This window comes from Globicephala melas, chromosome 1 (genome assembly GCF_963455315.2).
Source record: "Globicephala melas chromosome 1, mGloMel1.2, whole genome shotgun sequence".
NCBI lineage: Eukaryota > Metazoa > Chordata > Mammalia > Artiodactyla > Delphinidae > Globicephala > Globicephala melas.
In genome coordinates this window covers 185,634,297-185,662,210 of record NC_083314.1, presented here as the reverse complement: position 1 = coordinate 185,662,210, position 27,914 = coordinate 185,634,297, and the positions used below count along the sequence as shown (strand labels likewise).

General features: G+C 56.7%; 2 protein-coding genes across 2 annotated transcripts; both read left to right on the top strand.

Moving 5' to 3' along the window:
• The first annotated feature begins 5,431 nt into the window (after positions 1-5,431).
• On the top strand, positions 5,432-19,950 carry CCDC27 (coiled-coil domain containing 27). The gene is made up of 12 exons (XM_030865223.1): positions 5,432-5,617; positions 6,153-6,285; positions 7,296-7,406; positions 7,980-8,137; positions 11,000-11,179; positions 11,913-12,008; positions 12,288-12,621; positions 12,838-12,968; positions 15,448-15,525; positions 15,768-15,980; positions 18,211-18,315; positions 19,825-19,950. The coding sequence occupies exons 1-12, from the start codon at positions 5,432-5,434 to the stop codon at positions 19,948-19,950; spliced, it is 1,851 nt and encodes a 616-aa protein (XP_030721083.1).
• A 1,251-nt stretch (positions 19,951-21,201) lies between these two features.
• On the top strand, positions 21,202-24,826 carry SMIM1 (small integral membrane protein 1 (Vel blood group)). Its single transcript, XM_030865819.3, has 4 exons — positions 21,202-21,260; positions 21,594-21,720; positions 23,452-23,579; positions 23,883-24,826. The coding sequence occupies exons 3-4, from the start codon at positions 23,470-23,472 to the stop codon at positions 24,007-24,009; spliced, it is 237 nt and encodes a 78-aa protein (XP_030721679.1). The 5' UTR covers positions 21,202-21,260; positions 21,594-21,720; positions 23,452-23,469; the 3' UTR covers positions 24,010-24,826.
• The last annotated feature ends 3,088 nt before the right edge of the window (positions 24,827-27,914 follow it).

The window sequence follows — 27,914 nt, the reverse complement described above, 5'->3', positions numbered from 1 at the left end:
ATTTCCCATATGTCACATTAAAAATCTGTCTCCACTCAGAATTGGCCACCAATGTTATCTTTTAGCTAGTATTTGGTCCAAAAAAGAAAATAAAGAGAAGATGCTTTGATGCCGCTCATTTCCTTGAGGAAGCAATTTCTCCTTTAAGGTTTTGAAAAGCAGTATTCAGACCAAGCTCAGCTAGTCCTTCCCACACTGTATCCAATGAACCATTTCTGCCTGGGTCCCCACAGCCCTGTGAGCTTGGGATGGCGGGTTGGGTGCTTGGGTCCTATTCATGGCCTAGTGCACTGTTTGCTTGGTGATCACCTGATAGGCAGTAATGTTGAGTGGATGGACAAAGTTCCTTCCTACACACCTGAGTCTCCACCACCATCTATGTTGTGTTAAACATTTACCTGCATTTTGCTTGGGTTCAAATGGAGGTACCCCCCTATCACACCCACAGGCTCTCCCTCCTGCCAGGAGCCCTTGCGTCTCCCATCTCAGCAGCTCTGGCCATTCTGGTGACTTTCCCAGGATCCCTCTTGTCTTAGTCTGCTCGGGCTGATATAATAAAATACCACTGGCTGGGCAGCTTCATCAGTAGACATTTATTCCTCACAGTTCTGGAGGCTGGAAGTCTGAGATGAGGATGCCAGCTTGGTTGGGTTCTGGCTCAAAGACGCCACCTTCTCGCTGTGTCCTCACGTGGCCTTTCCTCAGCATGTATGCCGGAAAGAGATCTCTCATCCTTTCCTTCTGAGGGCGCTAATGCCATCATGGGCCCCACACTTCATGATCTCATCTAACCCTAATCACCTCCCAAAGGCCCTTCCCCCCAATACCACCATATTGGGGATTAGGACCTTGACATATGAATTTTAGGGGGACACATTCAGTCCATAGCACCTGCTCATGCTGGCCCATAGGCGGGCACACCAGGTGAGGGCCTTTCCACAAGGTCCTCCCTGCTGTTGGGCACCATGACTTATTCTTCAGTAGGTTTGCTGGAGGTCCATTTATGAGATCCTGGAGAGATGTCCCAAACGGACCCAGGGGGCTCTGTTTCAGAATGGGGGAAGGAGCTCCTGTAAGAGGGACCCTCCTATGCCTCCCACAGAAAACAGCTACAAACTAGAGTAAAAAATGCAAAATATAACTACTGAGCATGCCTGAGGATAAAAACAGAAATATTTTGGAGGGGGGTAAAAATGTGGAGGAAGCGACTGGCATGGGTGAGTTCGCCTTTTGGTTGCTTTTCTCTGAGGAGAAGCACAGCTGCAGTGTAGGGTGGGGTGATGAAATGTCTGACAGGAAGGTCCCCCTCTGTGGTCCCTCTGGCTGAAGTAACCAGGGGAAAGAGCCAGGGAAAGCACGGCCATTGGACAGCAAAAGAGGAATGCCAGGAAGGAGAGCCAGATGAGGGCACCCTCAAACCCTGTGTATAAACACTGCCCAAGCCTCTAGCTGCCCTTCAAACTACACCTGCCTGGGACAGACAGAACAATCTGCACTGAGGTTGGAGCTGCTGTCCACTGCAGGTAAGACAGACTTGCAGTCTTAGTTTAGTCATGTGAGTCACCGCTAAAATGAAACCATCAACACTCTTCAGAGGAATATAACAGAACTCAGAGTCTCCACAGCATAACATTCACAACGTCTGGGATACAATCTAAAATTACTCTACCAGGAAAATGTGACCCACTCTGAAGGGAAGAAATTAACAGAGGGCAACCTCAAGATGACGCTGACATTGGAATTGTCAGACAAAGACTTAAAGCAGCTGTTATAATTATGCTTGGTTAGGCAAGTACTCTCCTAATGAATGAGGCAATAGGAGACCTCAGCTTATAAATAGAAAATATTGAAAAAAACAAATGGAAACTTTAGAACTGAAAAATATATATTTGAAAAAAAACCTTTTAAATCACTGGGATTTAAAAATCCTGGCGTTTAATAGCAGACTCAAGATGAGAGAGGTAAGAGGAAGTGAAGTTGAAGACAGGTCATTAGAAATTACCCAGTCTGAAGAAGAAGAAAAAAGATTTTGAAAAGTGAGAACCTTAGGGACTTGTGGGGCAATGTTAAAAGAGCTAAGATATGGGTAATTGGAGTCTCCAAAGAAGAAGAGAGAAAGGGACTGAAAAAATTGTTTAAAGAAATAATGACTGAAAACTTTTCAGTTTGGTAGAAAACATATATTTGTAGATTTAAGAGGTTAACAAAATCCAAAACAATGAACACGCACACACAAAATCATGCCTAGACACACCAGAGTCACATTGAAGCCAAAGATAAAAATAAAAATCTTGAAATCCACCTAGAGAAAAATTAAACATTACTTACAAGGGAACGACAATTTGCATAACCACAGGACCCTCATAGGAATTATAGGGACCAGAATCTAGAACACCTTTACGTGCTGAAAGAAAAGCCACTTGTCAACTAAGAGTTCTATGTTCACAAAAATGTCCTTCAAGAATCAAGGCAAAATAAATATATACCTAGAAGAAGGAAAACTGAGAGGATTTGTTTCCACTAGACCTGCATTGCAAGAGATGATCAATGAAGTTTTTCAGGCTGAAGGGAAATATATGTGTAAATACAAAAGACTATTTCTCCTCTTAATTTATTTGAAACACTGTTAGAAGGAAAATTTATAACATTGTCTTATGAGACATACAGTATAAGTAGATGTAAAACTTATGACAACTATAGTTTAAAATATGGTGGGAGAGGGGTACGGATCCAATTGGGTGCAAGATTTCTATCTTTTTACATAAAGTGGTACAATATTAACTTTACTAAACTGTGAAAAGTAAGGATGTGTATTGTGAAACCTAGAGCAACTTCTAAGATATAATGCAAAGAGGTGTATCTGAATGTTCAGCAGGTAAATTAAAATGGAATTCTATAAAATATTCAACAAATACAAAAAATAAAGAAAGAGGGATAGAGAACAAGAAACATGTGGGCAAAGAGAAAACAAATAATAAAACGGTAGGCCTGATCTAACCACATCAATAATTACGTTAAATATTAATGGGCTGAACACTGCAATTAAAGGAGATTATCAGAGTGAATAATAAGACAAGACCCAGCCATATGTTATTTATAAAAGATATAGTTTAAATATGACACAAGTAGATTGAAAATGAATGGATGGAAAAAAATACCATACAATGGGAGCATAATAAGGTAAGACTGACTATGTTAATATCAGTAAAATAGTCTTTAAGGCCAAAAATATAAAAGAGAGAGACCTTTCATAAAGATAAAAGAATTGACTCATGAGGACGACATGACAGCCTTAAATGTGTGTGTGCCCAATAATAGGTCCCTTAAACACATAAAGCAAAATTGACAGAACTGAAGGGGGAAATAGTTCCACACCATAGCTGGAATATTTCAATACCCCTTTCTCAGCAGATGATGGGGGAAAAGTCAGTAAGCCAAAGAGGACCTTGGGAATTCCCTGGCAGTCCAGTGGTTAGGACCGGCCACTTTCACAGCAGGGGCCACAGGTTCGATCCTTGGTCTGGGAACTAAAATCCCGCTAGCTGCTAGTTGCAAGTTGCGGCCAAAAAAAAAAAAAAGGAAAAGACAAAGAGGATCTGACCAAGACGCTCGATCACCTTTACCAAATTGCTGTATGTAAAACACTACATCCAACAAATGAAGCAGGGTGGGATCGGAGGCTGCCTCTGACCCAGGGCTGAACCACTCAACAGACAGACTTGAGACCCTAGTACTGCAGCGGTATCAAAACATATGAAGAAGAAATTAGGAGAGAATTTAATAGATCCCAAAGAAAGCATTAATATAACATCTGGGAATGGTCAGCGTTTGATTTTCTTACATTTATTTTGTGATGCAGGATCACCCTTGTACTGTCTTTGTCTCTAGTGACATGGGATACGAGGCACCAAAATCTTTGCAGTGTTGCCCCTCTCTCGCTCTCATTCACCCGTTTGTTCATATAGGTCCCTCCAGGATGGCACGCGGTCCCCTGCGGCCCCCATAGCCTCTGATTGTAAGAGGGACCCTCTCCTCTCCTTTTAGACTCAAGATCACAGACAGGAGTGGAAACCCAGACGGCATTTTCATCCTTCTGTGTTGCAGAACTGAGAACTTCACGCCTGGAGACATCCCTCGAGTGGACTGGAGAAAAAGCAGCACAGGTGACACTGAAATAGGCGGGAGACCTCAACTCAAAACAATACCCCACTTTCCCTTGAAACTCTGAGCTGGGCCAGACCAGCGAATGGTTCTGGGAGAGGAGGCCATGCAGAGCTGGAGAGGACCCACAGGGTGACCCAGAGGGGCCTGGACTCTGGGAAGGCACCTTGGTTCCCTTGAAAGAAAGTGAGGCTGCTTCAGAACACAGCTGTACATGCTGCCTGCAGGGGCTGGCCTTTTCCATTCCCCCTGAAGGATGGGCTGAAAGGATATGAGCTCGAAGTACAGTTATTATTTTAAATTGAGATAAAAATCACCGTTTTAAAATGTACAATTCAATGGCATTTAGTCCATCTGCAGCGATGTGCTACCATCACCCCTATCCAGTTTCAGAACATTTTCATCCCCCCACAGAGGAGCCCCGGGAGCCATGTGTCGTCACTCCCCGTTCCTCCCTCCCTCCTGCCCTAGGAGATCAATGTGTTCTGTCTTGGTAGATTTGCACATTCTGGACATTTCAAATAAATGGAATCACACACTATGTGGCCTTCTGTGTCTGGCTGCTTTCACTGAAGAGAATGTTTTCGACGTCAAACTGCAGTTTGAGAAACATGAAGTGGCCAAAAAGAAAATTTTTCAAGTAGCAGCCTGGATGCAGAGAAACATCGACACCATTTCTTTGTGTCCTTTGCAAGCCTGAGGCCTGTGTGTCCAAGAATCGGATGGTGGGAATTTAGCAAAATCACAGTAAGTCTCTCTCCTCTATCCCAATTCCATTTTTTAAAAAGAAGTACATACAGTATTCAGGTGTTAAGAGATATGTCTAAAGTGTGGACTTTAATTGAAAAGGTTAAATTTTCACATCAGAGCCACCGACACAGTGTCAGATTGTTAAATAAGGTGAAATACTAATGATGGGGAAAAAAGAAAACAGAAGAATGGGCTGCTAATGCCTCGGGGCACTTCTCCTGCGCTTGTAACATTCTGTGTGTACAGCGAAGCCGCTTCTGGTTCCCCTTCCCAGCCGAAAATTTAGACAGATGACAGGTGCTGTTTCTAGGTTTCTGTGGAGACATCTGTGATGTCATAGACTGCTCCCAGGACCCCTTAGGATGTGGAGCTTGGGAAGCTGGTCTTCTCCCGGCCTGTGCTTGGACCTGCGCATCCATGACTGGGGCTGTGTTCCCCTCGACACGCTGCTCCAGACCCGGAGGATAGGTCCAAGTCATCATTCAGGTGGCCAACCTTGGCCCTCTGCTCCACGTTCCCGATGTTACCCATCAGAGCCAGCACGCCCAAGAAGAAAAGTCTGGTGCCCAACTGGATAGAGAAGGGCCTGATCGTCCTACGGCAAGTGTCCAGCCGGAACGAACAGACCCCAGAATGGAAACTTCGCCAAAAAGAGCGCTCCCTCAGCAAGTCAGCTCAGGCCATCAACCGCTACTACAGGAAGATGGTACGGAGTCTCGGGAGAAAGGATGGCCCGGCCACACGCAGGTCATCAGGAGATGACCTGCTTCTCCCACTGGATGAAAGGCCTTGAGGGTGGGGGGCTAATAAGAGCATCCCAGATCAGCTTGGCTGATGGATTACAGTGGGTGGATTCTGGGAGTGGATGGAGACTGGGAGAGAAGATGCAGTGTCTGCTCTGAGCCTTCCTTAGGGAAGTCTTGAGAAGGAGGGAATGGGGAGGAGAGAAAATAAGGAAGAGAAAGCGCGGGCGGGAAGGTTCAGGCAGGTACCACGCGCTGGGGGAGACTGGAGAGCCACCACACTCCCCAGGGCCCTCCTGAGTGGACTTGACTCTGGGCTCAGCCGACTGCAACTTCTAAAGCAAGGTCCCCACAGCCCTCATCGAGCAGCCAGTTTTCCGGGTGGGGACAGCCCACCGGGATCGGCACACACGGCAGGCCCTGGCGCTCCGCCAGAAGATGGGAGAGGGGCTTCCCGGGTCCCTCTTCTCCTGCTGGTCTCATTTTCCTGCTCCTCAGAGCGATTTCAACAAGGACACCAGCCCCCAGGACAGCGGCTTCCTGTCTGAAATGGAGGAGCTCTGGCACAAGTTTCTCACACGTCCGGGCTGTCCCCAGTTCAGCACCAGGTCCACGTCCATGACCCACTATGGTGAGCGTGCCCAGCGGGGCCCCACGTGGGCACACCCCCTCCACCCAACCACCCAACCCACCCCTCAGAGTCTGGGACCCGCACAGGGTCCTGGCACACAGCAGCCTGCGGGGGTGGCCAGAGGGGACGTGTGCAGTGGCCACAGCTGCTGCTTCTGAAATTGGCTCTCAGCTGAGGCCAGAGTGGGAGGGGGAGGGAGGGAAGGAAAGGCCTGTATTTCTGGTCTCCCAGTCCTCTTGCTTTTCCTATGGTCTCACTCACCAAGATTCAATAGAGTTGGGACAGGGGAGGAGAAGGTTGAAGGTTCTGGAAGCTTCAGGAAAGAGGTCCATAGGGCCAAAGGCAGCTCATTAGGGACCAAGCCCTGAAAGGAGCCTTAGCAAAACTCTCGTCTAAGCCTGCGTTGCTCTGATATGGACAAGAGGCTCCGAGAGGGCAGCTAAGGGCCCAGCCGTCACCCGAGTGGCATTGGTCAGGCCAGGTGTCATCCCAGACCTCCAGCTCCGGGACCTCGGCTACTCCCATTTCCCCACACACGGCATTTTCCTTAGTGGTGTTGACATGGAGGCCGAGTGCCTGCAACCAGCAACTGGGGTCCTGTGTGTGGCTCTCAGGCGGCAGTCAGGCAAAAGTAGGGCCCCGCCCACCCGTCCAGGCTCTAAGCTTCCCGTTCTCAGTGCCAGGGCCTCAGAGAGCAGCCGGCACTCCAGGACTTAGAGGGGGAGCCACTTTTACGGGAGGGAACGGGGCTGCCCTCCAGGGAAGGGGAGGCACCAGACTGCAGAGCTTAAGGTGCACTGATCGGTTTCAGGTGGACACACCCGTGGTGGGTAGGGGGACAGAACTACGCTTCGATTCAGTCGCGTAGTCCAATCCTACGCAATCGCTGAGAAAACCACCTTGAACCCTACCCAGCATTTAAAAGGAAAGGAAATACTAGTCTCTGTCCTGGAGGTCTTGGGAAGACTCGGCCTTAGCCGTCATCTGTTGGCACGTTTACTGTCCTGCAGGTTCAGCCACGACTCTCGATCTCCCCGAGGACAGGTGCATCAGCTCTGAGACCTGGAAGGTGACTGAGGACCTGCTCTCTGGTCAGGAGGGCTTGGACATGAAGCTGGACGGTGAGGACGGCGAGGACGGCCCTGCTGGGCACGTGTGACCCATGGGGTTCTCTCCTCGGACCCCAGCCCTGAGGTCCTCTGCCTTCATCTGCAGGGACCCCTGCTCCTCGCAAAGCCACCCGATCATGTCCCATGGAACTCCCTTCCTAGGACCGCCTGCCTGGCCCTATGTCCCTTACACAGGCTCCTGGGATGCATCCCTCCTTGATTAGAGGGACCCACATGCACTGTTCCTACAGACAAACACTTTTGTTTATCCAGAGGTGAAATCCACCCTCCCTTGAATTTGCCTGAATTCAAGGAAACTCCTCAAAAGTGTCCCCTGTGCACAGGGCAGAGTCAGGATGTCCCCTCTTGTCCTGACCCCCAGGCTCTGGGAATCTTGAAGCGTGCTTTGATGCTCTCATACACACTGGGCTGGGTGTAGGGGACGGACAAGGGTGTAGAGGAGCCCAGCTGGGCAGGGAAAGGTTTCAGGGGGAATCTTGAAAGGGGGATGTTACGGAAGATCCGGGGCAACTCAGCTGGGGGAGAGTCTGACCGACCCCCCCCCACCGCCCCGCCTCTTGACAGGCTGCCAACTTCCCTTTAGTAAGAGTGCCTGCGAGTTCAATTACCTTCGGAAGAAGAGTGAAGCCCAGGTGTTGAGCCCGGCCCCCAGCAACCCGGTCCTAGGGCAGAGCTACCCAAGGAAGTGGGTACCTTGGTACATCTCCGTCATCCACGAGAAGGTACGGCCGAGCACGGAGCCTGGGCACGGATCCTGGTCCTGGCGCCCCGGCTCCACCTCCTGCCCGAGAGGATGCCCGACCCTGGGGGCTCTTGTTCTAGTATCTGTTTGGCTGTGTAAGCAGGTCCCAGACATGGCCTGAACTGACATCCAGACCCCCTCCCATGGCTTCTACGAATCAGATGTTTGACAAGCCTAGGTCCTGCCCATCTTCATCCCTGTGGGGGACAGTTCAGGCTGGCCTGGACGTCACCCACTCTTAACACAGCTCCCCCCGTGAGTCAAGACCTTCAACATCCATATATTCTTTAAAATAGTAATAACCAGCTTGATGGGCAATGATCTCCCTACGGGTTGACTCATCGTGGTATCATTTTTTCCTACATGTTTATGAGAGGGACTGGCCCATAATTTACCCGCCTTGTCATTCCCTGTTTGCTTTTGGTGTCAGAGTTTTCTGGCCTCATAACAACAACAAAAGTTGGAAAGTTTTTGCTCTTTTTCTATTTTCTGGAAGAGTTTGCATAAGGTTGGTGTTATTGCTTTGTTAAATTCTGAAGAATTCATCATTGAAGCCATCTGTACCTGGCAATTTCTTACAGGGTTGGTTTTTAAAATAACAAATTCAATTCCTTTTAAGATATTCCAACTTCCTTTTCTCTCGTTTCAGTTTTGGTAAGCTATGTTTTTCTAGGAATGTGCCCATTTCATGTAAATTTTCAAATCTGTGAGCCTAACTCTGTGCACAAGAGTCTCTTAGTATTATTCCTCCAAAGTCTGGAGAAGATCCTGCAGAAGATTGCCTGTTTTTTTTGTTCCTGACATCGTTAACTTGTGCCTTCTCTCTTTTTCTCTCCACCAGTCTTATCAATGTTAAAAGTCTTCTCTTAGGGGATTCCCTGGTGGCGCAGTGGTTGCGAGTCCGCCTGCCAATGCAGGGGACGCGGGTTCGTGCCCCGGTCCGGGAAGATCCCACATGCCGCGGAGCGGCTGGGCCCGTGAGCCATGGCCACTGAGCCTGCGTGTCCGGAGCCTGTGCTCCGCAACGGGAGAGGCCACAGCAGTGAGAGGCCCGCGTACCGCAAAAAAAAGAAAAAAAAAATCTTCTCTTAGAATTAGCTTCATGGGTTTTTTTTTAACGTTTTTGTTTTTGTTTTAAGCTCCTGAAACTCTAGTGACAATTATGGAAATGTCACACAAAATGCTGGGTAGTTGGTGGGCACACAATGGGGACTCGAGCCCTGATAGGGTGGGTTCATGAGGATTCATTTTAGCTTTATTCCCGAAACTGTAGCTCTAATTTTATGATAGATTTCATAATTCGTTTTCTTTAGAGTTCACAATTTAAAAAGCATCCCAACCATTGGAACAAGCAATTCCACTTTGGAAAATAGCCTGAGGATAAAATCAGATAGAGTCTCACAGGTATACGTAAAAGGATGCTTTTGCAGTGCCGCTAGGAGAAGGAATTCCAGCGGAAGGGCTGCAGGCTGGGCTGCCACCAGGGGCTCACAACATGTCCTCAGGGTCCTCGTTCCCTCACCTCTGTGTTCGTCTGCCCTGTGGTAGGTAGCACCACCTGCAGAAGCAAGGTTGTGCTGTTGCAAAGTTAGCAGCCCCAGAGGAAAGGAGCATCCCCTTCCCGAGAACCGTGTCTGGTTTGGACACATCGTGTTTAAATCACCATGGCCTGGGTGAAGAAATGGGATTTCTCCATGACTATTTTAACATAATACTATAAATAATTCCCATATACCCTCCAGATTCCCCAAATGTTAAAATGTTGCCGATTTGCCCTGTCCTCCTCTCCCCGCCGTACCCCATCTCCCTATATCATCCATTCTTGTCCTGAGTTTTAAAAATTCTCTTCCTGGGCTTCCCTGGTGGCACAGTGGTTGGGAGTCCGCCTGCCGATGAAGGGGACGCGGGTTCGTGCCCCGGTCCGGGAAGATCCCACGTGCCGCAGAGTGGCTGGGCCCGTGAGCCATGGCTGCTGAGCCTGCGCATCCGGAGCCTGTGCTCCGCAGCGGGAGAGGCCACATCAAAGAGAGGCCCGCGGACAGGAGAAAAAAAAAAAAATTCTCTTCCTGCTGTGTTCTTTAGGCTAAATTTCCAGTTCTTTTTCTGAATTCTTGAGCTGGATACTTAGATCTTTGATTGTCCATTGTTTCCCCTGATCCATGCGTTCAAAGGCTATAAATCTGTCCTTAATCACAGCTTTCTAGTCGCCCGTCTTGACGTGTCCAAATGTTTGTTATCATTCAGTTTAAAATACTTTCCAACTTCCTTTGTGACTTCTTCTTGGACTCGTGGACTCCGTGGAAGCCTGTCACTTAACTCCTAGTTATCTTTTCCTTCTAGAATTCTGTCTCTGACCCCTTCCCTCTTGCCTGGAGAATTCCCTTTAGTATTTCTCTCAGTTATTCAGCTCTGCTGGCGACGAATTCTTCCAGTTACTGTTTGTCCAAAAACACCTTTATTTTGTCTTCAGTTTTGAATAATTAAGGGCATGGAGGTTTTGAGAGTGGATGGTTGAGGGGCAGTGGGCCCAGCCCTGACAAGCCCCTTGGAGGTGGCCCTCGGAGGGGGTGCTGGTTAGGTGTCCTCGGTCACACCTGGGGGCTGACCGGGAGCCAGGCCTGGAGATCCCCGGGCAAGGGTGGCCCTTAAGCAGGAGGTGGTTGGGGATGATGGGGGTGGGGAGGGGGGGGTGGGGAGGTGGGGGGGTGGGGGGGTGGACGGGGTCTAGGGCAGCAGGCCTGCTCTTCCTGGGCCCAGAGCTGCTGCTCTGCTGGGGGCTGGCGGTGCTGGAGGCGCGTCTGAGTGGCTTGACCGTGCCCGGGGCTGCCCTGTTTCTGCCCAGGACCGGTGCCTGTTTGCACTGGGGAAGGAAGTCCAGCGCCTCTCCGAGCTGGAGGTGCAGGTTCAGACGAAAGACGAGGAGATCCTGTCTCTCCAGGAGGAGAGGGAGGCCTTGAGGAAGCAGCTGAAATGCCTCCTGAAGAGCAAAAGCCAGGAGGCCTCGCTGAGCGAGGTCATGACGGTGAGCAGAGGCAGGCGCTCCGCGGGCGGCGGTGGCTTGGATTAGCCTGACCTGTTCTAGCTGTGGGGGTTCCGTGTCCTTGCCTGTAACATCGGGGTGGGCCCCCACCCCTCCCCCAGCTCTGGGGGGCGCCCTGGAGGAGGCGGGTCGGGGTAGGGCTCTATGTGGCCCAGGGGAGCAGTCGCCGAGTCTGAGAACTGACTTCTTTCACGTCTGGGGATACAGCCAGTGTTTATGCTGGGTCCTCGCGTGAAGTGGGGACTGGAGGCTTCCGACCACCACCGGACCCTCTGGCCGCCGCCAGAAAAGCTACCCAGGCACCGATGGTGGGGGACTGGTGGGCGGGGACAGCAGGAGTCTGGAGAGGCCTGGAAGCATCGTCCTGTGACCCCCGTTCCCCGGCCTCCTGGGGGCTGTCAGGCGTGAGCGGGCAGTGCAGGGCGGTGACCTGCGGGCACGTCTGAGGTCGGGCCCCTGCCAAACTCCTCCAGACGAGCGTGCTCGTTACTGCCAGGCCACTTGCCAGGGCTGTTCCTGGGGTGGGGGGGAGCCAGAAACAATACGGCCCCCCAGGGCTGCCATCTGCACACTATGGCCCCCTGCCCACTGACAGGGCACCCCTGGCAGGAGGACGGTGGGTCCCCCTTCCAGGAAGACAGGTCTCGGCAGCACGGCCCCTGGGGGAGCTGAAGGTGCAGATTGAAACCCTGAGGCTCCCACGGGCCTCTTGCAGGAGTGGCCGGCGGAGTCGGAGCCGAAGCTGCAGGGGAGACTGAACACCCTTAGGACCTTCCTCGGAGGCAAGGAGGAGCCGGAGCACAGGCAGCAGGTGCGGGCTGGCCGGGGCCTCCTCTCCCAGGCTGCCCACGCGATGCCCAGGCCACAGGCTCCCACCTGCTGTCCGCACCCGGTGGTCCCCGCCCAGGCGAAACCCTCGGCCACACTGGAGGGGAGCAGGGGAGGGGTGATGGGGCAGCTCCTGGAGATGCAGCCCCGGCCCCGCCCCCTGGGGGCCCCCTTCGCAGTGCACCCTCTGTCCCCGTGAATGGCCGAGCCCCTTCCCACAGGGGTCCCGCAGTCCTGCCCAGCATGCCCGTCCCTCCCCCAGATGCAGGGAGAGCACGCCATGACCGACAGAGGCAAGGACCTGGAAGGAGGCAGCTACGAGGAGGAAGAAGGCCTGGAATGGGAGGCCGAGCTGGCGGCGGACGAGGGGGCGAGGGCCAGTGCCAGCAGGAAGGGGATTCTGCAGGAGAAGGCGGCGACGGTGGTGGCCGCAGAGGGCGCCGCGGAGGGGGAGGCCGCGGGCGGGAAGAGGGCTGCCTCCATGGCCCACACCTTCACGGGGGAGCTGAGAGCCCAGCTGGAGAAGCATGAACAGCTGGTCCGGGAGTTCCAGTTCCAGCTCGAGATCACGAGGACCAGACACTCCCTGGCAACAGGTGGGAAGTTGGAGGATGGTGAGGCGGGGCCAGCAGCGAGCATGCCCAGCTCTGCCGGCTTTGCCCCGTGTCCCTCTCAGCCGGGACCATGTGGCGGCGGCGCTGGAGCCCCGGGGTGGGAGCCAGCAGCCCTCAGCCTGCAGTCTCAGCCTGGAGCCCCCGGGATGATGCGGTGACCAGCACCCTCTCCTCCCCTCTCACTGTCGCCTCACCCAGGAGCCATCATGTCTTTACAACGACAAATGGAAATCCAAGAGTCCCAGCTGCAGAGCTTCAAAATGGAGAACGAGGCCTTGCAGAAGGAGCTGCGAGAGCGGAAGCAGCAGCTGCAAGCCATGTCCGACAAGGTGGCGGTGTCCTCCGTCACGTCACAGGCGTCCTCCCTCTGGGGCTCTGGGACCGGTGCCGTCTGTCCCATCCCCCTGATGGAGACACTTGACTAGGGAGCTGATAGTGGCGGAGCTGGGGTTCACACCCTGCCCCGCCGTGCTCTGCGCTGCCCTCTGTTCCCAGCAGTCATCTCTGTCTCCTGGGCCACTGGGCTCCTGGCCATTTCTCAAGCATCTCCTGGCCCCTGGGTCCCAGGGCTGAGACCCGCATGGACATTAGGGAGATCGCCACTGCAATGAGCCCAGTGCATTGGTGACCTTAGGGATATCGCCAATGCACTGAAGCATTTGTATTTTTTAATTGAATTTTATTTTTTGGCCACGCTGAATGGCTTGCAGGATCTTAGTTCCCCGACAGGGATTGAACCCGGGCCCTTGGCAATGAAAGCACGCGTGGAGTCCTAGCCACTGGACCGCCAGGGAATTCCCTGAAGCATTTTTAGCTTTTATTTTTATCCAAGTTTCTTGTGCACAAAGCTACACAGCTTAAGGAACCAAACAGTTCCACGGGCTTATTATGCGAAACAGGAGTCTGACCCTTCTCTTTCTCATTTGCCCATCCCCCAAGACAACCGCTTTCAACTCTTCTAGCTGATTCTTGAAGGCTGGCTCTTTGTATCTCGAGATTGCATGCTTACAATGCCCATTCTAGATGTTCCTCCATCTTGGCATCATCTAACGCTTCCCTCTTTCCTCGCTTGCCTCCCCAGCCCGGGAACTCCTCCCCCTCCCCGTACTATTCCATCGCGGCGTCAGTGAGTGGACGCTGCATTTACATCATTGAGACGGTTATCAGGTGCACACGCACGTGACCGAAACACACGTTTTGTGAAACAGTATTAAGATCCATAAACCACATTTTAAAGCCACTGCCATCCACATCTTTTCTCTTTCTTGACCTACTCCCATAGTTTCACTGGAGCACATCCTTCAGTAGTTTTTTTGAGAAAGGTGAGTGAAGGTAAAATTTGGGGGACATCGTAAGGACATTCTGCAAATGTCCTTCTTCTACACATTAATAGAATCTGGTTGGAATAGAATTCCGGTATGGCAAGCACTTTCCCTCAGCAGTGTGAAGGCATTGCTCCACGTGTCCGAGCTTCTAGGGTTCCTGGTGGGAAGCCCAAACTCATCCTGACTCTTGCACTTTCTTACAGCATAGTTTTTGGTGGTGCTTCGTTTCTCTCTGGAAAGTTGCAAGATGCTGCCTTTGTCCCTTGTGTGCAGAAGCTTCCATAGTTGGGACTTACTAAGGGTCTGTTTTCATTTGTCCTGGGCGCTCAATGGGCAACTGGAAACTTGTGTCCTTCAGTTCTAGAATTTTTCTTTGTTTATATAGTTTTTATTTCGTTCTGTTTCCTCTGAACCCTCCTTCTGGCATCTCCATCAATCGGCCAGTGGACCTCCCCTTCTGGTCTCTTTTTTCCTTCCTGTCTCTTCCCTCCTACCTTTCATCGCTTTGTCTTTCTGTTCCTTTTATGAGATTTCCTTAACTTTGGCAACAGCCCTCCTCCTGAGCTTTAATTTTGCTCATTTACGGTTCCCAAGGTCTTGCTTTTGCTCTCTGAGTGTTCCTCTCCCGCTTTTCTGGAAGCACACTCTCGTTTTGTTTCTCAATTGCAGTATGTCTCTGACCTCGCTGAGCGCGTAAGTGATCATTATGGGTTTTGGCTTCTTGTGCCATTTCTATCTCCTATAAGCTCCTTTTGTAAGTCTGGTTTTGGTTTCTGTTATTCCTGCAAGAATCTTGCTCCAAGGTCAGAGCTGCCTGGAATCTCTGAGCCCCTGAGTGATGATTTTGTGCTTCACGGCAGAGAGCTGGTCTTGGGCGTTTCAGCGGAGAGTTAGTTCAGGGGTCATGTTGTTGGGTCTCTCCTCTTGGTTTGCCCAGATTCTCCTGGAATCTGGGAAACTGGGAAAATTCCTTTCCCGAAAGTAAAGGCCCAGCTGCCGGTGTTTTAGGACCAAGTTGGGCAGAGGCTGCAGTCTCCACATTCAGCCCCCACAACCTGTGCCTGGAGCTGGGGGTCTCCACCAAGTGAGCTTGGCATCTCCCGGGCCAGAGACCCCCTGCGGCCCCCCGGCATCAAGTCTCCTGCCAGGTGGAAAAGGGGCAGGCGCTCGGCAGCTCCTGGTCAGGGACGAGTCTGCGGCTCCTGGTTTCTGAAATGATGTTCCTCGTCGTGTTGGTTTCCACGTCCAGAACAGCCCAGCACCACCAATTTCTGAGATGTCCAGGGCCTCTGACGGCTCTCCCCACTGCTGGCTCTGGAGCCAGCTTCCCAAGTGGGTTTGGTGCCGCCCCTCCTCCCCTCCCTGTCCAGCAGAAACCAACCGCGGAGCTTTCGTCTTACTGAGGTTCAGGGAGGGGGCTGTCTGGTGTCTCACCCCCAGCCCCTGAGCGAAGCCCCTGAGCGAAGCCCCCTCTGCCTTGCAGTTCTCCAACCTCCGGGAAGACAAGAAACACATGGAGATGATGGGACTGATCGAGAAGGACAACCTTCTCCTCCGACAGGTGTCCGTGGGGTGGTCAGGGAGAAGCCGCAGGCCCGGATGGTGACGGTGGGGGGAGAGGAAGCTGGCAGATCCCTCACCGCTGGGCAACACCCCATTCAGCAAATCCAGAAGCACAGACACCCACAGGGGTCCCTGCCACGGCCAGGGCCGGGCTGACTTGAAGAGCTCAGGGAGAGGTGGCCGTCTTCAGGGGAAGGAGGGGGGCAGGTGGGCCTACTGCGCCATCTCTCCGCCCCCCAGCAAGTGTCAGAGCTGGAGAAGGAACTGGTCAAGCGGGAACGGACCATCTCAGAGTTGGAGGCCAAGGTCAGCCAGTTGCAGGCCCAGGTGAACCAGAGCCAGGACCATCTGCAGAGGCGGAAGCAGCTGCAGGAGGAGATGCAGAACAAGAATGAGATGATCCAGCGGGCGGAACAGCAGGCCTGCGTGGCCCTGGAGAGCGCCCAGTCCAGGGTACGCCCGGCTCCCCCCTCCTGAGGGCCTGCTCCGGGGCCCTCGCCCAGCGCTGCCCAGCGCCGACCCTGGGGACTGTGCACGGGTCCTCTGGCTCACCCCCCACCCCTTGTGTGCAGGAATGCTGGTGGAGGAGGGGGCAAGGGTGCAATGGGCGTGGCAGCCTTAGACGTAGGAGCCGGAGGGTGCCGCGTGTCGGGGCTTTGTCTATGGAGGAGCCCCTTGGGTTGTGCTGTGAAAGGGACCCAGGGGTGTGGGTGGCCAGCCAGGAAGGAGAAGAGCTCTGAGGTGGGAGAGAAGCAGTAATAATAATGCCGTCCATGTATAACTTAGAGAGCACTTGCTGTGGGTCAGGTGCTGTTCGGAGCATTTATTAAGGCATTCAACCCTGTTAACAAAGCTGGGATGTGGCTTTCATGAGTGTCCTCACCTGATAGATAGGAACCTGCAGCAGAGAAGGTAAATGGTCCGTCTGAGGTCCCAGAGCTGCGTGGACGTGGTGCTAGGGTGTGAAGTGCAGGGTCTCCATTCTGAGCTCCCCATTAGATGTGAGCAAAGGCATGGGGCGGGGGATTTAGGAGGGACCCGTCAGAGATCTGACTTGATTGAGTCCAAAACCAGCAAAGGTAAAGGCCCCAAGCTTGCAGGCTTTTGAAATAACATTTTCCCCACTCACCCACCGGGAGTGCCACCTGTAACCAGCCGTGTTCTCCATCCTGTTGGGGCCGGCCTCCTGCTGGCCAGCTGACAGCATCACTGAGCCCCTCTCCCTTGCCTGTTATCTTTTATAAAACTGTGTTTCCCATCCAGCAGCATTCTCAGCTAAATCGCTAGATGGGTGACGGTGTATAGATGGTTCCATTTCTAGTGGGTTTGGTGGGGCCCAGAATGCTGTGTTGAGAAAGATTCTGAGGCTCAGTCTGGGGTTGGCAGGAAGTAGTGCCATGACCAGTGAGTGATGCCTGAGACAGGCCCGGCTGTGGGGCACCGTGGATGGTTGCCCCGGGTGACTACCACCCCTTACCCAGCAGGAGGCACCTCTGGTACAGAGGGCGAGCCCCCGTTTCCCTCATGACCCCTGTACCTAGCATGGTGCCTGGCACAGAGCTGGCATTAATCCATGTTGGAAAGAAGGAAAGGAAGCCCTCTGCCCCCTCCAAGTCCAGGGGCTTGTGGCATCCCTGTCCCAGAGGCAAAGTGGACCGACTTGCGTGGCGTTAGGCAATGCCACATCTCTCCAGCGAGGCTCTCCCTCAGCATTTCTACATTGGCAGGGCCCCCGGACACTGAGGGTGAGAAGCTGGAGCTGAGCTTGTCACCGTGACTTGGGGGACACTGTCTGGGGGCTTCTGGGGTGCAGATCGGAGGATTTTATTCTGAAATTACTGGGAGGCATGATTCACTCTCCTCTGCGGAGGTGGGCTGGGGCCCTGAGCACCCACAAGGATGCTGATGGCAGAAAAAGACTAGACAGCCTCAGGGGTCCATTCTGCTTAACGCCTGGTTAACGCCTGGTTAACGCCTGGTTAACCGTTTAATGCAGATGCCCACAGCATGGAGGAAGGGAGGGAGTACAATGACCAAAGGGGGGCTAACAGAGTCTACAGGACGTTTTCTGTGCCACTGACAGTCTCCTGGGGGTCAGCAGGAGACTGTGGCTGAAGCTCCTTCAGGGAAGGGGGGGAAGGTCTGGGGCTCATTTGGAGATTTTTGTTTGTTTGTTTTGTTTTCTTGTGGTATGCGGGCCTCTCACTGTTGTGGCCTCTCCCGTTGCGGAGCACAGGCTCCGGACACACAGGCCCAGCGGCCATGGCTCACGGGCCCAGCCGCTCCGCGGCATGTGGGATCTTCCCGGACCGGGGCACGAACCCGCGTCCCCTGCATCGGCAGGCGGACTCTCAACCACTGCGCCACCAGGGAAGCCCCGGAGCTTTTGTTTTGTTTTGACCACATGCAGGTTTTGCTTTTTCAATTAAAAACAAACAACAAAAGCTTGGTGTGGCAGAAAGTCTTTGCACTTTGGTGTTAAGCTTCCTGGGTCCAGGTGGTGATCTGGCACCTTCTAGCTCTAAGGCGACCACGCTGACCTCTCCCACCCTGACTCCAATTCCTAAAGCCAGGAAACATGAGGCCAGGTCTACCTTCCCTAGACCCTCAGCGAGGTGGCAGGTGCGGAGGTTGCTGCCTCCTCCGCTAAAGGCGAGCTTGGTTATTTTCCCTGCGCTCACAGCTCGAAAGACTAAGAAACAAGATCATCCAGGCCACCTTCAACACCATAGGATTCAAGTCCTTGGCCACCGAGATCTCTGACAATGACATCCTGGAAGCCTTGCAGGTATATCCAGCCTCCTTGTCCCCAGGGCCACATCTCCACACCAGCGCTCCAGGGTCTGCAGCTGGGGGCAGAGGGGAGAGACCTGGATGGGAGGCTAGGGACCCCCATTCTTGTCCTGGTGGTGTCACCCTTTTACCGTGACCCCAGAACTGTCCTTTCTCTCTGCTTAGGCAGAGGGGACTAGGTCTCCCTAATGGGTGGCAATGTCCCCGAGCTGCTCTCAGCATTCAGCGCCCAGCAGCAGCTGCTGCAAACCCACCCAGTGCAGTAGGGAGGGGACCAAACTGCTGGGTCCTGGGCATTTTCCTGCAGCAGGAGCCCATCCCCAGGCTCCGCCCAGCTCAGCCTCCTCCAAGGACGCTACTTTGCAGCTCAGCCTGGCCTCCGCTGGAATCCCTGCTGAGCCAGGAGTCTGGCACGGACCCTGTCCCCGGCCTTGGTCCATGCCAGCTCCTCACTGACAGGCAGAGGACTCAGAGGGGCAGGGCGGTGAAGGGGAAATAGTGCAGCTTTGGGGTGGCAGGAGTGAGTCACCACCTCCTGGACCTTAGCTTCAAAGCTGTGGGCCGGTCACTTGACTTCGCTGAGCCGTAGAGCTTCCCTCTGTACCCGGGACAGCGTGCCTGCCTTCCAGGCACCACGGGGCCCACAGCTCTGGGAGGAAAGCACCTGAAAGACAGGTGCTCCGTGCGGGGCCCCAAGCCTCCTTCGACAGCACAGCCCTAGACCCCAGCAGCTACCCATGACCTGCCACTGGTCCACACTTCCCTGGGGCTGGGTTCCTTTCCTCTGTGAGGGGGGCGGGGAGTTAATGGTGCTCTTGTAGGGTGGCCACAGCCCTCAGGGCAGAGGGGACCTCTGCATGGGGACCTGGGGAGAGGTCTCTGTTGTTTGGGGCCTGGGGCCTGGTTACTGTTGTTTGTGGGAAGGGAAGAGGGAGGAAGGAGAGAGAAGATGGGAGGGATGGGGGATGGGAGGGAGGGAGGGATGGGGGAGGGGGATAGGAGGAGTCGTCACCATCACCCAGTAGCCAGGGAAAACCCCCTTCCTTTGCCAATGCCCCACACAAACCAGCAATGGGCCAGAGAGAAGGAGGCTGAGGAGGGGCGGGACAGCCTTCCCTGCGCCCAGGACAGAAGGGACTTGAGGTTAAGACTTGACGGCCTCTGAGGTCTCTGGGAGTCTGGGCTCCCAGCAATTCCCAGAGGACTAAGAAGTGCATTTGGGGCAGACTCCAGGGGTGAGATGACCTGGAGCCGATGGTGGGCATCTCTCCCCAGCTCCGAGTTCTGTGGCTTCACCCCTGTGCCTGGATCAGCCGTGGTGGGAGGGCTTTCAGAACAGAAATTGGCAAATGCTACAAACCAGAGCTTTTTATTTTCTCCTGGAGAACAGGTTGCAAATATTCACCAGCACAGCACTGAGGCAGCGGGCTCTTCTCGGGGAGGGAAGGGTGGTGTCCCAGGAGCCTGCAAAGACTGGGCACACGCTGCTGCATGTCTTTTCTAGGGGATCATCTCAGAGAGAACTGACTACTACAACCAGTTGAAACAGAAGGGGATTAAAGTGCCCCCCCTGCAGCAGTCGGAGATCTTATCCTCATCCAGCAAGTCCAAGAAGATAACCTCCAAGTAGGCCCAGCTAGGACCCCAGGCGCAGCCAGTCCAGTGGAGGCCAGGACCCAACCTGGGTGTGCCCTGTGTGCCCCCCCTTCTCCTCCGTCAGCCCCCATGGCCTCACCCTTGCGCCCAGATTCAGAATTACACCTGCTGTTGGCCACCGTCTCACCTTCTCCTTCACTAGCACACACAGGGGAGCTTGGGCTACATGGACACCCCCCATTCCAAAACTCACTCGTTGGGGATCAGCACAGCAGCCTGCACCCCTGGCTCCTTCCTGGGAAGACCCCACGCTGAGCAGGGTGCCCTCTGGTGGTGCCAGGTGTAGGAGGCCTGAGACTGGGCTCCTGTCCACCGCATTCGGTTCAGACCCCAGAGCGGTCCTTCTCTGCCGCACACACCTGCGGCGGTTCCCCTGACAGGGGCTCCCCAGCTGGGGCACTGTTTTGCTGGTGCGACCCCGTGGAAGAAGATGGGTCGGGCTGCGGCACTTCTGTTCACATCCATCGCTCCTGAGATGAAAGATCTGCGAGGACAGGCACGCTTGTCAGTGTCGTTCACAGAGACCTGTGCCCGGCACACAAACACGTGCTGAACCTAGTCAGTCCTCGGCCTCTTCTCTTTGCTCTCTACGCTCACCTGTCCACGCATTCTTTCATCCTTTCCTTCGAGCAGCGCCCGCTCGCGCATGGCCGCCCCACCCAGGCCTCTGGCCGCTCAGAGCGAGCGGAAGGCCGGCTGGCGGCTGGGGAACCTGATGACTGGGCGCCACCGAGAACAATCCGGTGTTTCGGTTCTAACCAGGCGCGCTTACCATCCCTCCTCCCCCCACTGAGCCCGCTTCTGCGCTCGAGCCCGGTTCCCGGCGGGGAAACTGCAACAGTTGAGAGGGGTCTAGGCTCTGGAGAGAGGTGCGCTCTGCGGCCCTTGCGGCTCCTGCGGCCCCGGCGGCCCTTGCTACCCCTCGCCCCTGCAGCACGCACCTCCTGGAAGGCCTTGGGACCTCCCTCTTGCTCCGCCCCTGCCACGCCCCCGGTAACGGCCCCGCCCCTCCACCCCTCCACCAGGCCCCACCCCCGTTCCCGGAGTCCGGCGGCCTCCCACCCACGGCCTCAGATCCCGCCCCATTTATGCCCCGCCCTGACCTACCTGCCCGGCCCCTTCCCCGGGCCCCACCACCCACCGCCTCGCCCCGCCCACCCCAGCCCTGCTCCGCCCCCGCTCAGGCCCCACCACCCACCAGGCCCCACCCCCTCCAAGGCCCCGCCCCCCTCAGGCCAGGGACACGTCCGCGGCGCGCGGAGCGGCCGGGGGCTGTCGAGCCAGGTGAGACACGGGGTCGTGGTGCGGTTTCCTCGAGTAGAAGGAGGTGGTGGGCTTGGTTTCAAGTGGGCAGTGGGCAGAGACCCCACTGGCGAGGCCCAGTGCAGCCCCCCGCCCCGCTAGGCCGCGGCCTCTGTGAGCGGCCGGCCCGGGAGAGAGGAGTTGCTGGAGTGCGGGCGGGGTTGAGGCTGTCCCGGGCCCACAGACCCCGAGGCTAACTGCCTTCGCCGCTCCTGCTGGCCGCCCGGGACGCCCCAGGGCCCCTTTCCCTTCCCTGCCCCTGGCAGCGCCGCTCGCTCCTCTTCACCTTTTCTTTATTTTCTGTCTCTCTCTAAGGTTGGAGGCATCTGAGGCTCCTCAGGTCCCGAACTGCGGGCTGGGAGGAGGTGAGATCACTGGCCGGGCTCTGACCATCTTCCTGGACCGCAGAGGCTTCGACCCCCAACGCCGGAACTCTCCCCTTGTAAGCTGTGGGCTCCTTGGAGGTGCCTTGGGGGTGAAGGGGTCTAATGTATATGCAGCCCGTGTGTGCCAAGGACTCTGTCCCCACACACTCCCAGGAGGCGGTGGTACCCCTGAGGGTCCCAGGGCTTAGCAGGTGTCCCTGCCAGGGAGCACAGCCCCAGGGTCCTGTGACACTGTGTGGCCGTCGCGTGTGGATTGGACAGACCATTACAAGCAGGTGAATGAAGCCCTCAGAAGCTCAGCTGCAGCACCTCACCAGCTTCTGGTGGCTTTCTCCGGCCAGGACTACTTGAGGGCCACCATCCGCGTCAGTCAGGAGCTTGTTCTGCTGCAAATAACAGGAACCCACTGTCCCAGGCTTGCACAAAGTGAGCTTGACCCTCCTCAGATCAAGAAGCTCATGGGTGGGCAGCTGGTGTGGATTTGGAGACCCAGCACCACCGGGCTGGTGTGGCAGGATATCCAGATTGCAAAGTGGCTGCTCAGCTCCAGCCATCACTTCAAGGCAGGAAGAAGGAAGTGGCTGTTCTTTTGTTCATGAAAGCAAAAGCCTCCTACCCCCTGCTGCACCCCAGCACCTTGCTCATATCTGGGTGACATGGGAAAGCAGGGGTCAGAGTATTAAGCTTGTCTTAGCCCTTGACTGTCACTTTGGGCTGGCACACTGCTGCCTGCAACAAGATGGGGACTCTGGCCACAGGAGGGAGGGTGGACATTAGGTAGGTAGCTAACAGAGCTGGCCCTTAGCCCCTTTCCTGGACACATCCTGGGAAAGCAGAACCCACGCTCAACAAATGCTTGGCCTTCCCCAGGCCTGAGACCCGGCCTGCATGGCTACCCCGGAGCACAGGATCCCACAGGAAGGACAGGCTTTGTGGCTTTGAGACAATCTCCCTTCCTTTGTCCCATGGGCCTGGGATTTGGGAAAGGGCAAACGTGGAAGCATTTCGGGGGTTTAAGAACTGCCGGATTTCCTGAGTTTCTGGGTTCGCTTCTTGCTAAGTGGCTCACTGTGCTTTTAAGCCTCTGTGTCCCAGATTACCTGGACAAAAGGTCAGGTTTTCCCAGGCTGGCGGGAGCTGAGCAAAGTCTCAGCCCCTGGACTCCCAGCAGGGCACAGCGGTGGGTGAGGGAGGGGCTGCAACTCGGACAGGCCAGAGGACACAGCTGCTGCTGCTGCGCAGGCCAGGCGGGCCTCCTCCCCCTACTGGACAGGCTGTACCCGCTGCCCCCAGTCTGGCTGCCCGGCTTGCCCCGTCCCCTTCCTTTCCAGCCTCCAGGGATGGCTCTGGGGCCTTATCTGGCAGGAATGGGAGGAGGGAAGGCCGTTAGTTATCAGGCTTGGTGACCTGGCCCCAGCCAGGGGCCCTCCAGGGTGGCAGCAGCTCTGCCTGGAGGCCCCCCCCCTGCCCTGGGGGAGCAGGCTGGGTGGAAAAGCAGCCTCTCGCATTCCTGAGGGCAGGGTTTGGCAGACTTTCAGACTCTGTTGGAATTCCCTCTTGCCTCCTCCCACGTGACCCTGGACAAGTGGCCTAACCCCTCTGCATCCTGGTCACCTCCCAAGCTGGATGAGAGGATGCAGGCAAAGAGCCAGCCCACCTGGCCCGTCACGGCCCCCAGGCAGACCCTCACCCCAAGAGCAGGGCCACACGAACCCTGCCCCTGGCCTCACCGGGTCTGGAACAGTGTGTCTTGGGAGGCTCAGCCCACCTTCTGCCCCTCCCGCCAGAGCCCCGTGGCCCCCAGGATGCAGCCCCAGGAGAGTAGCATCCAGTACAGTAGGTGGGAGGACAGCAGCCGGGACGAAGTCAGCGTGGCCAGCGGGCCCGGCGCACAGGAGGCCTCGGGCTGTAAGAGGTGAGGGGCTGGGAGGAGGGCCCCCCTGGCCCTGCGCAGGCCCCTCCCATCCTTCCTGCCAGCCTCTGCTCTGCGCCCACTGGGCGCCCACCCCAGGCGGTCTCGGCAGACCCGGGCCCCACACCTTCCCCGGTGTCTCCACCACTCCCCTCCCTCCTGTCTTCCAGTCCAGAGCGCCTGGGCTGCCCTCCTCCACAGTCCACCTGCCCGGGGCCCCCTCCTTCTCCTCCCCCCGCCCCCCCACCCCCCACCCCCGCACTGGGGGCCGCCTGGGGGCTCACGTGCCTGCGGTTCTCACTCTAGGGTCTCCCGGAAGCTGTGCTCGGGCAAGCTGGGCATCTCCTTGAAGGTGCTGGGTGGAGTGGCCCTCTTCTGGGTCGTGTTCACCCTGGGCTACATCACCGGCTACTTCGTGCACAAGTGCAAATGAATGCTGCCCAGAGCACGCGCCCAGGGGCATGGGCTCGGAGGGACACCCCGTGTGCGAGAACCCCTCCGTGTACACAGACCCCCAGTCTACACGGACCTTAGTGTATACAGCCTCCCATATACACAGACCCTCCTCTCTCTACACAGGCTCCCCTCTGTGTTCACAGCCCCTCACCATGCACACAGACACTCTCCCCCAGACCAGTGCACAGACTCCAGGGGCACAGGGGGCACACATATTGGCCTCAAGCTCACGGGGACACCACTGTGCACAGCTGTCACGGGCATCCACAGGCGTACAGCCAAACAGGGACACGGGTACACAAGGACACACACCTGCACGCCTGGCGCACACAGCCACCCAGGGGCCCACGAGGCTGGGAGACCGGGCCCAGCCTGAGCTGGGGCTCAGGATACACCCAGGCTAGGCCCTCAGTCCAGGGCCCCAAGAGCTCCCTTTCTCCCCGCAGCCGAGGGCACAGGCCTGGCAGCCCCAGGGTGGGGTCGTCCCTGGGTGGGCATTGTGCGGAGCTGTGTGGCCCTGACCAGGCCCCTGCCCTCTCTGGCCCTTCTGACTCCCGTTGTGAAAGGATGGCTCTGAGGGGGTGTATGTGTGTCCCTCTGTACATCCACCCTCCCCGGGGGCTGAGTCATTTCCTGGGTAGAGGGGCCTTAGCCCTTGTCCCAGACCCACCTCTGCATCTTCCCTCCAGGGAGGTGGACACGTTCCCCAGGGCTGTCCACCCCACAGAGTGGTCCCTGCAGGAGCCCGGCCCCTCCACCGGCACCCTGTAGGAGGCCCAGACCCTGCACACGGAGGTCGTCATTAAATGTCTGTTGAATGAAAACACGGATGACAGTGTCTCCCGTGGGTCTCCCCGGCGAGGCGTGACTCACGGCCCCCGATGTGAGGGCAGCTGGAGGGCATCTGGACAGCGGCCGGGAGGCCTGGGAAAGGGCCTGTGAGCCTCCCGCTGGCTCTGGGCCTTGGGATGCACCCCGTCCTGGCCAGGCCCTCTGCTGGGAGGTGGGAGCACAGGGGCAGGCCTGCGGGCACGCATGTGGCTGGACCTGCTCCTGCCTCTCCTGACCATGGACAGCGCCTTGACGGCTCTGCTCCGGCTCGCTTGGCCCTCGCCTGCTGTGAACTCACGCCCCAGACCCCGCAGACCCCTTGCCAGAAACACCTTCTCAGGGAATTGGTCCTCACCCCAGAACTGCCCAGAACTGAGGGCAGGAGACGAGGGACAGTCAGGATCCCTATGGCTCATAGCAAACCTGGGTGTCAGAGGCCGAGCTGGCAGGGAGGGCAGAGACCCCACGGGACTGGCCTAGGGCACAGCGGGCCCACTGCAAGTCTGCCCGGGCCGGGTGGGCGTGAGGTGGGGCTGCACCACCCAGGTGATCCCTGGCTCTGAGCCTGCTGCTGGGCTGGGGTCTCCCAGCAGCGGTGCTTCATCAGGGCCTGCTGTGGGGCAGGGGGCAGGGCAAGCAGGTTAAGGGCAGTGGTGGAGGGTCTGTCCCAGCCGCCCTGGTCTCTGCGCCTCAGCATCTGTCTCCGGAGAGACTCTGCCCCCACCTGCTTGGCCACAGCCAGGGAGGGGGCCCCAGCTGGCCTGCACCTGTCTGGCCTCAGCCTAGCACCCCAGTTGGAGTCCCCTCTGGCCATCTCAGGACGGGCACTGGGGTGGAGGGTGTGGGAAGGTGGGCAGGGGCCACTGGCCTGGCTGCGTGGCCTCCGGGGGCTCTCAGCGGTCGGCGGTCGTCGCTGGAGGTGCAAGGGCTGACCCTCCCCGAGGCCCAGTGCAGCCTCGGCCGGGAGTGGGGCGAGGGCGCGGGACAGAGGGAGGAGGGAGGGGTCCCCGCTGCCCCTGCCCCCCATTCCCTCTGAGGCCTCTTCGGCTCCAGGGCCGCATTCCCCGAGTAGCCCCTGGTGAGGGGCAGGTCTGCGGATGCACAGGTCACATGTGACTGGCCTGGGGCAAGGCAGGGAGGCGGGACGGGGCAAGGAGGGGCAGCCAGCAGCGGGAGCGGGTGGAGAGGAAGTGACCTCGGAGCCTGTCCGGCTCGGTCCGGCACCGCTGGGTGACGCCCAGGGTCCTTACGAGGCCTGCTCCCCAGGACCGGGGGGAACCTTACGGGCGGCCGTGGACCATGGATGGTGCTGGGGTCTGGCCTGGGTCTGGCTGGCCACGCCCTGTGTGCCCCACGGTCAAGCAGGCCTCAGCATGGAGAGCTGGGTGCACCAGCCCAGAGCCTGGGGGATGCGCGGCACCCCCTGCCCCAGGCCCTACTGGCACCGGATGCCTGGCCCATGCAGGTGGGGGGCTACAGGCAGGGGCACGCGGGGCACCTCAGAGAGACGTGCCCCGGGGCGCCAGCTGGACCTGAGTGGCCGGAGTGGAGGTGGCGTCCCGACAGCCCTGGGAGGGTTGGGAGAGGACGGGACAGGACCCTTGGCCTCCGCTCCCACAGGAGGTTCAGGATTGGGGTGGTCTGCTGGAGGCGGGTCCCAGGAACTTGACCCCTTTGGGAAAGCCCCGGGGTGGGGTCCACCTGGTGATGCTACAGGAGCAGGTTCCCAGGACCCAGGGATCAAGGGCAGCCGCTTCTCTGGGCCAGACCCGAGTGACAGGAGATAACTGCCTCTCACTCTTTGCTGGCAAGAGGGTCCCAGGTCCTCAGCTTCCCCACAGACACTTCCAACACGCACCTCCAGAAACCCCAGGAAGGACTCACGGGGAAGGAGCCGCGATGTTCCTTCTAAATGTTTTTATTAGAGGGTCGGCCGACAAAGAAAAAGAAACGTCAGAGCGGTTTTCTGCTGTAAGTTGAATACGTTTCCAAACCTCACACGGAATCAAACTGCACCAGAGAAGAGCAGCAGGGCCGGCTGCTCCCCAACATCAAGGTGCCCCAGACGTGGTGCCACGTGGCCGCCGAAGCCACAGCCTGGTGCCAAGAGGGCAGCTCAGCTGCGGCCCCAACCCGGAGCTCCCAGCAGGGCTTCGCCGTGACGCCCACGCCCACGTCAGCCGCAGCATCTGCGGCCTTGATGGCCCGAGGGTCGTGAAGTGACAGCCCTGAGCCGCCGATGCGCACAGATGTCAGGTAGGTTTGGGGAACACCGTCACCCGGTGTCCACTTCAGCCCAGTTAAGCACGGCTGCCCCAGGGCCGACGAAGGGCAGTCCTGGCAGTGACCAGAGAGCTGGGTCAGGGGTCAAGGCAGCCCCGCCATGTCCTTTGAGGAGGGCTGGCCGGGCCCTGGGGAACCCACGTGGTTGTACAGCAGGCCCGGCGTGTGGGGTGTGGGCCTCACGCGGGTCTGGCTCTGACCGCTACGCGCCTGGGTCCGGGGGGGGGCTCTCGCATATGCCTGCCAGCCGCCTGTCATTTTGACAAAACACATAAACTGTCCTTTTCAGGTCAAAGACCATGGAACACGCGTTCACTCAACAAGAAAAACGTGGCGGGTCAGTTTTTCCTGTGCCGGCTGCTCCTGGAGCAGTGAGGTCAGTGAACTGCCGACTCAGAGCTGGAAATACCTAGAATGCCAGATGCTGAGACCCCCTTGTCCAGCACATGCTCCATGATTCCTGGCATCAAACTCCCCATGCCTCCTCCAGTCACCGCCACCCCCGTCCTGGAGCAAGCTGACGACGGCTGACCGCCCTGTCTGAGCATGGAAGCCTGTTTTGCAGTGGGAAACCTGCACACTGACCTCCAGACGCAGGTGTGACACCTCACGGCCCTGGTGCTGGTTTACAGTCGACTGACGCCCCCGCCCTCCCCAAGTCCGGCCAGTGCAGCAGGCGGGTTGGGCCGTCGCTCCCGGATGCCCTGCCTCCCACCCCCAAAGCATCCTACAGCAGCAGTAAGAAAAATGATTTTGCCAATTCTAAGG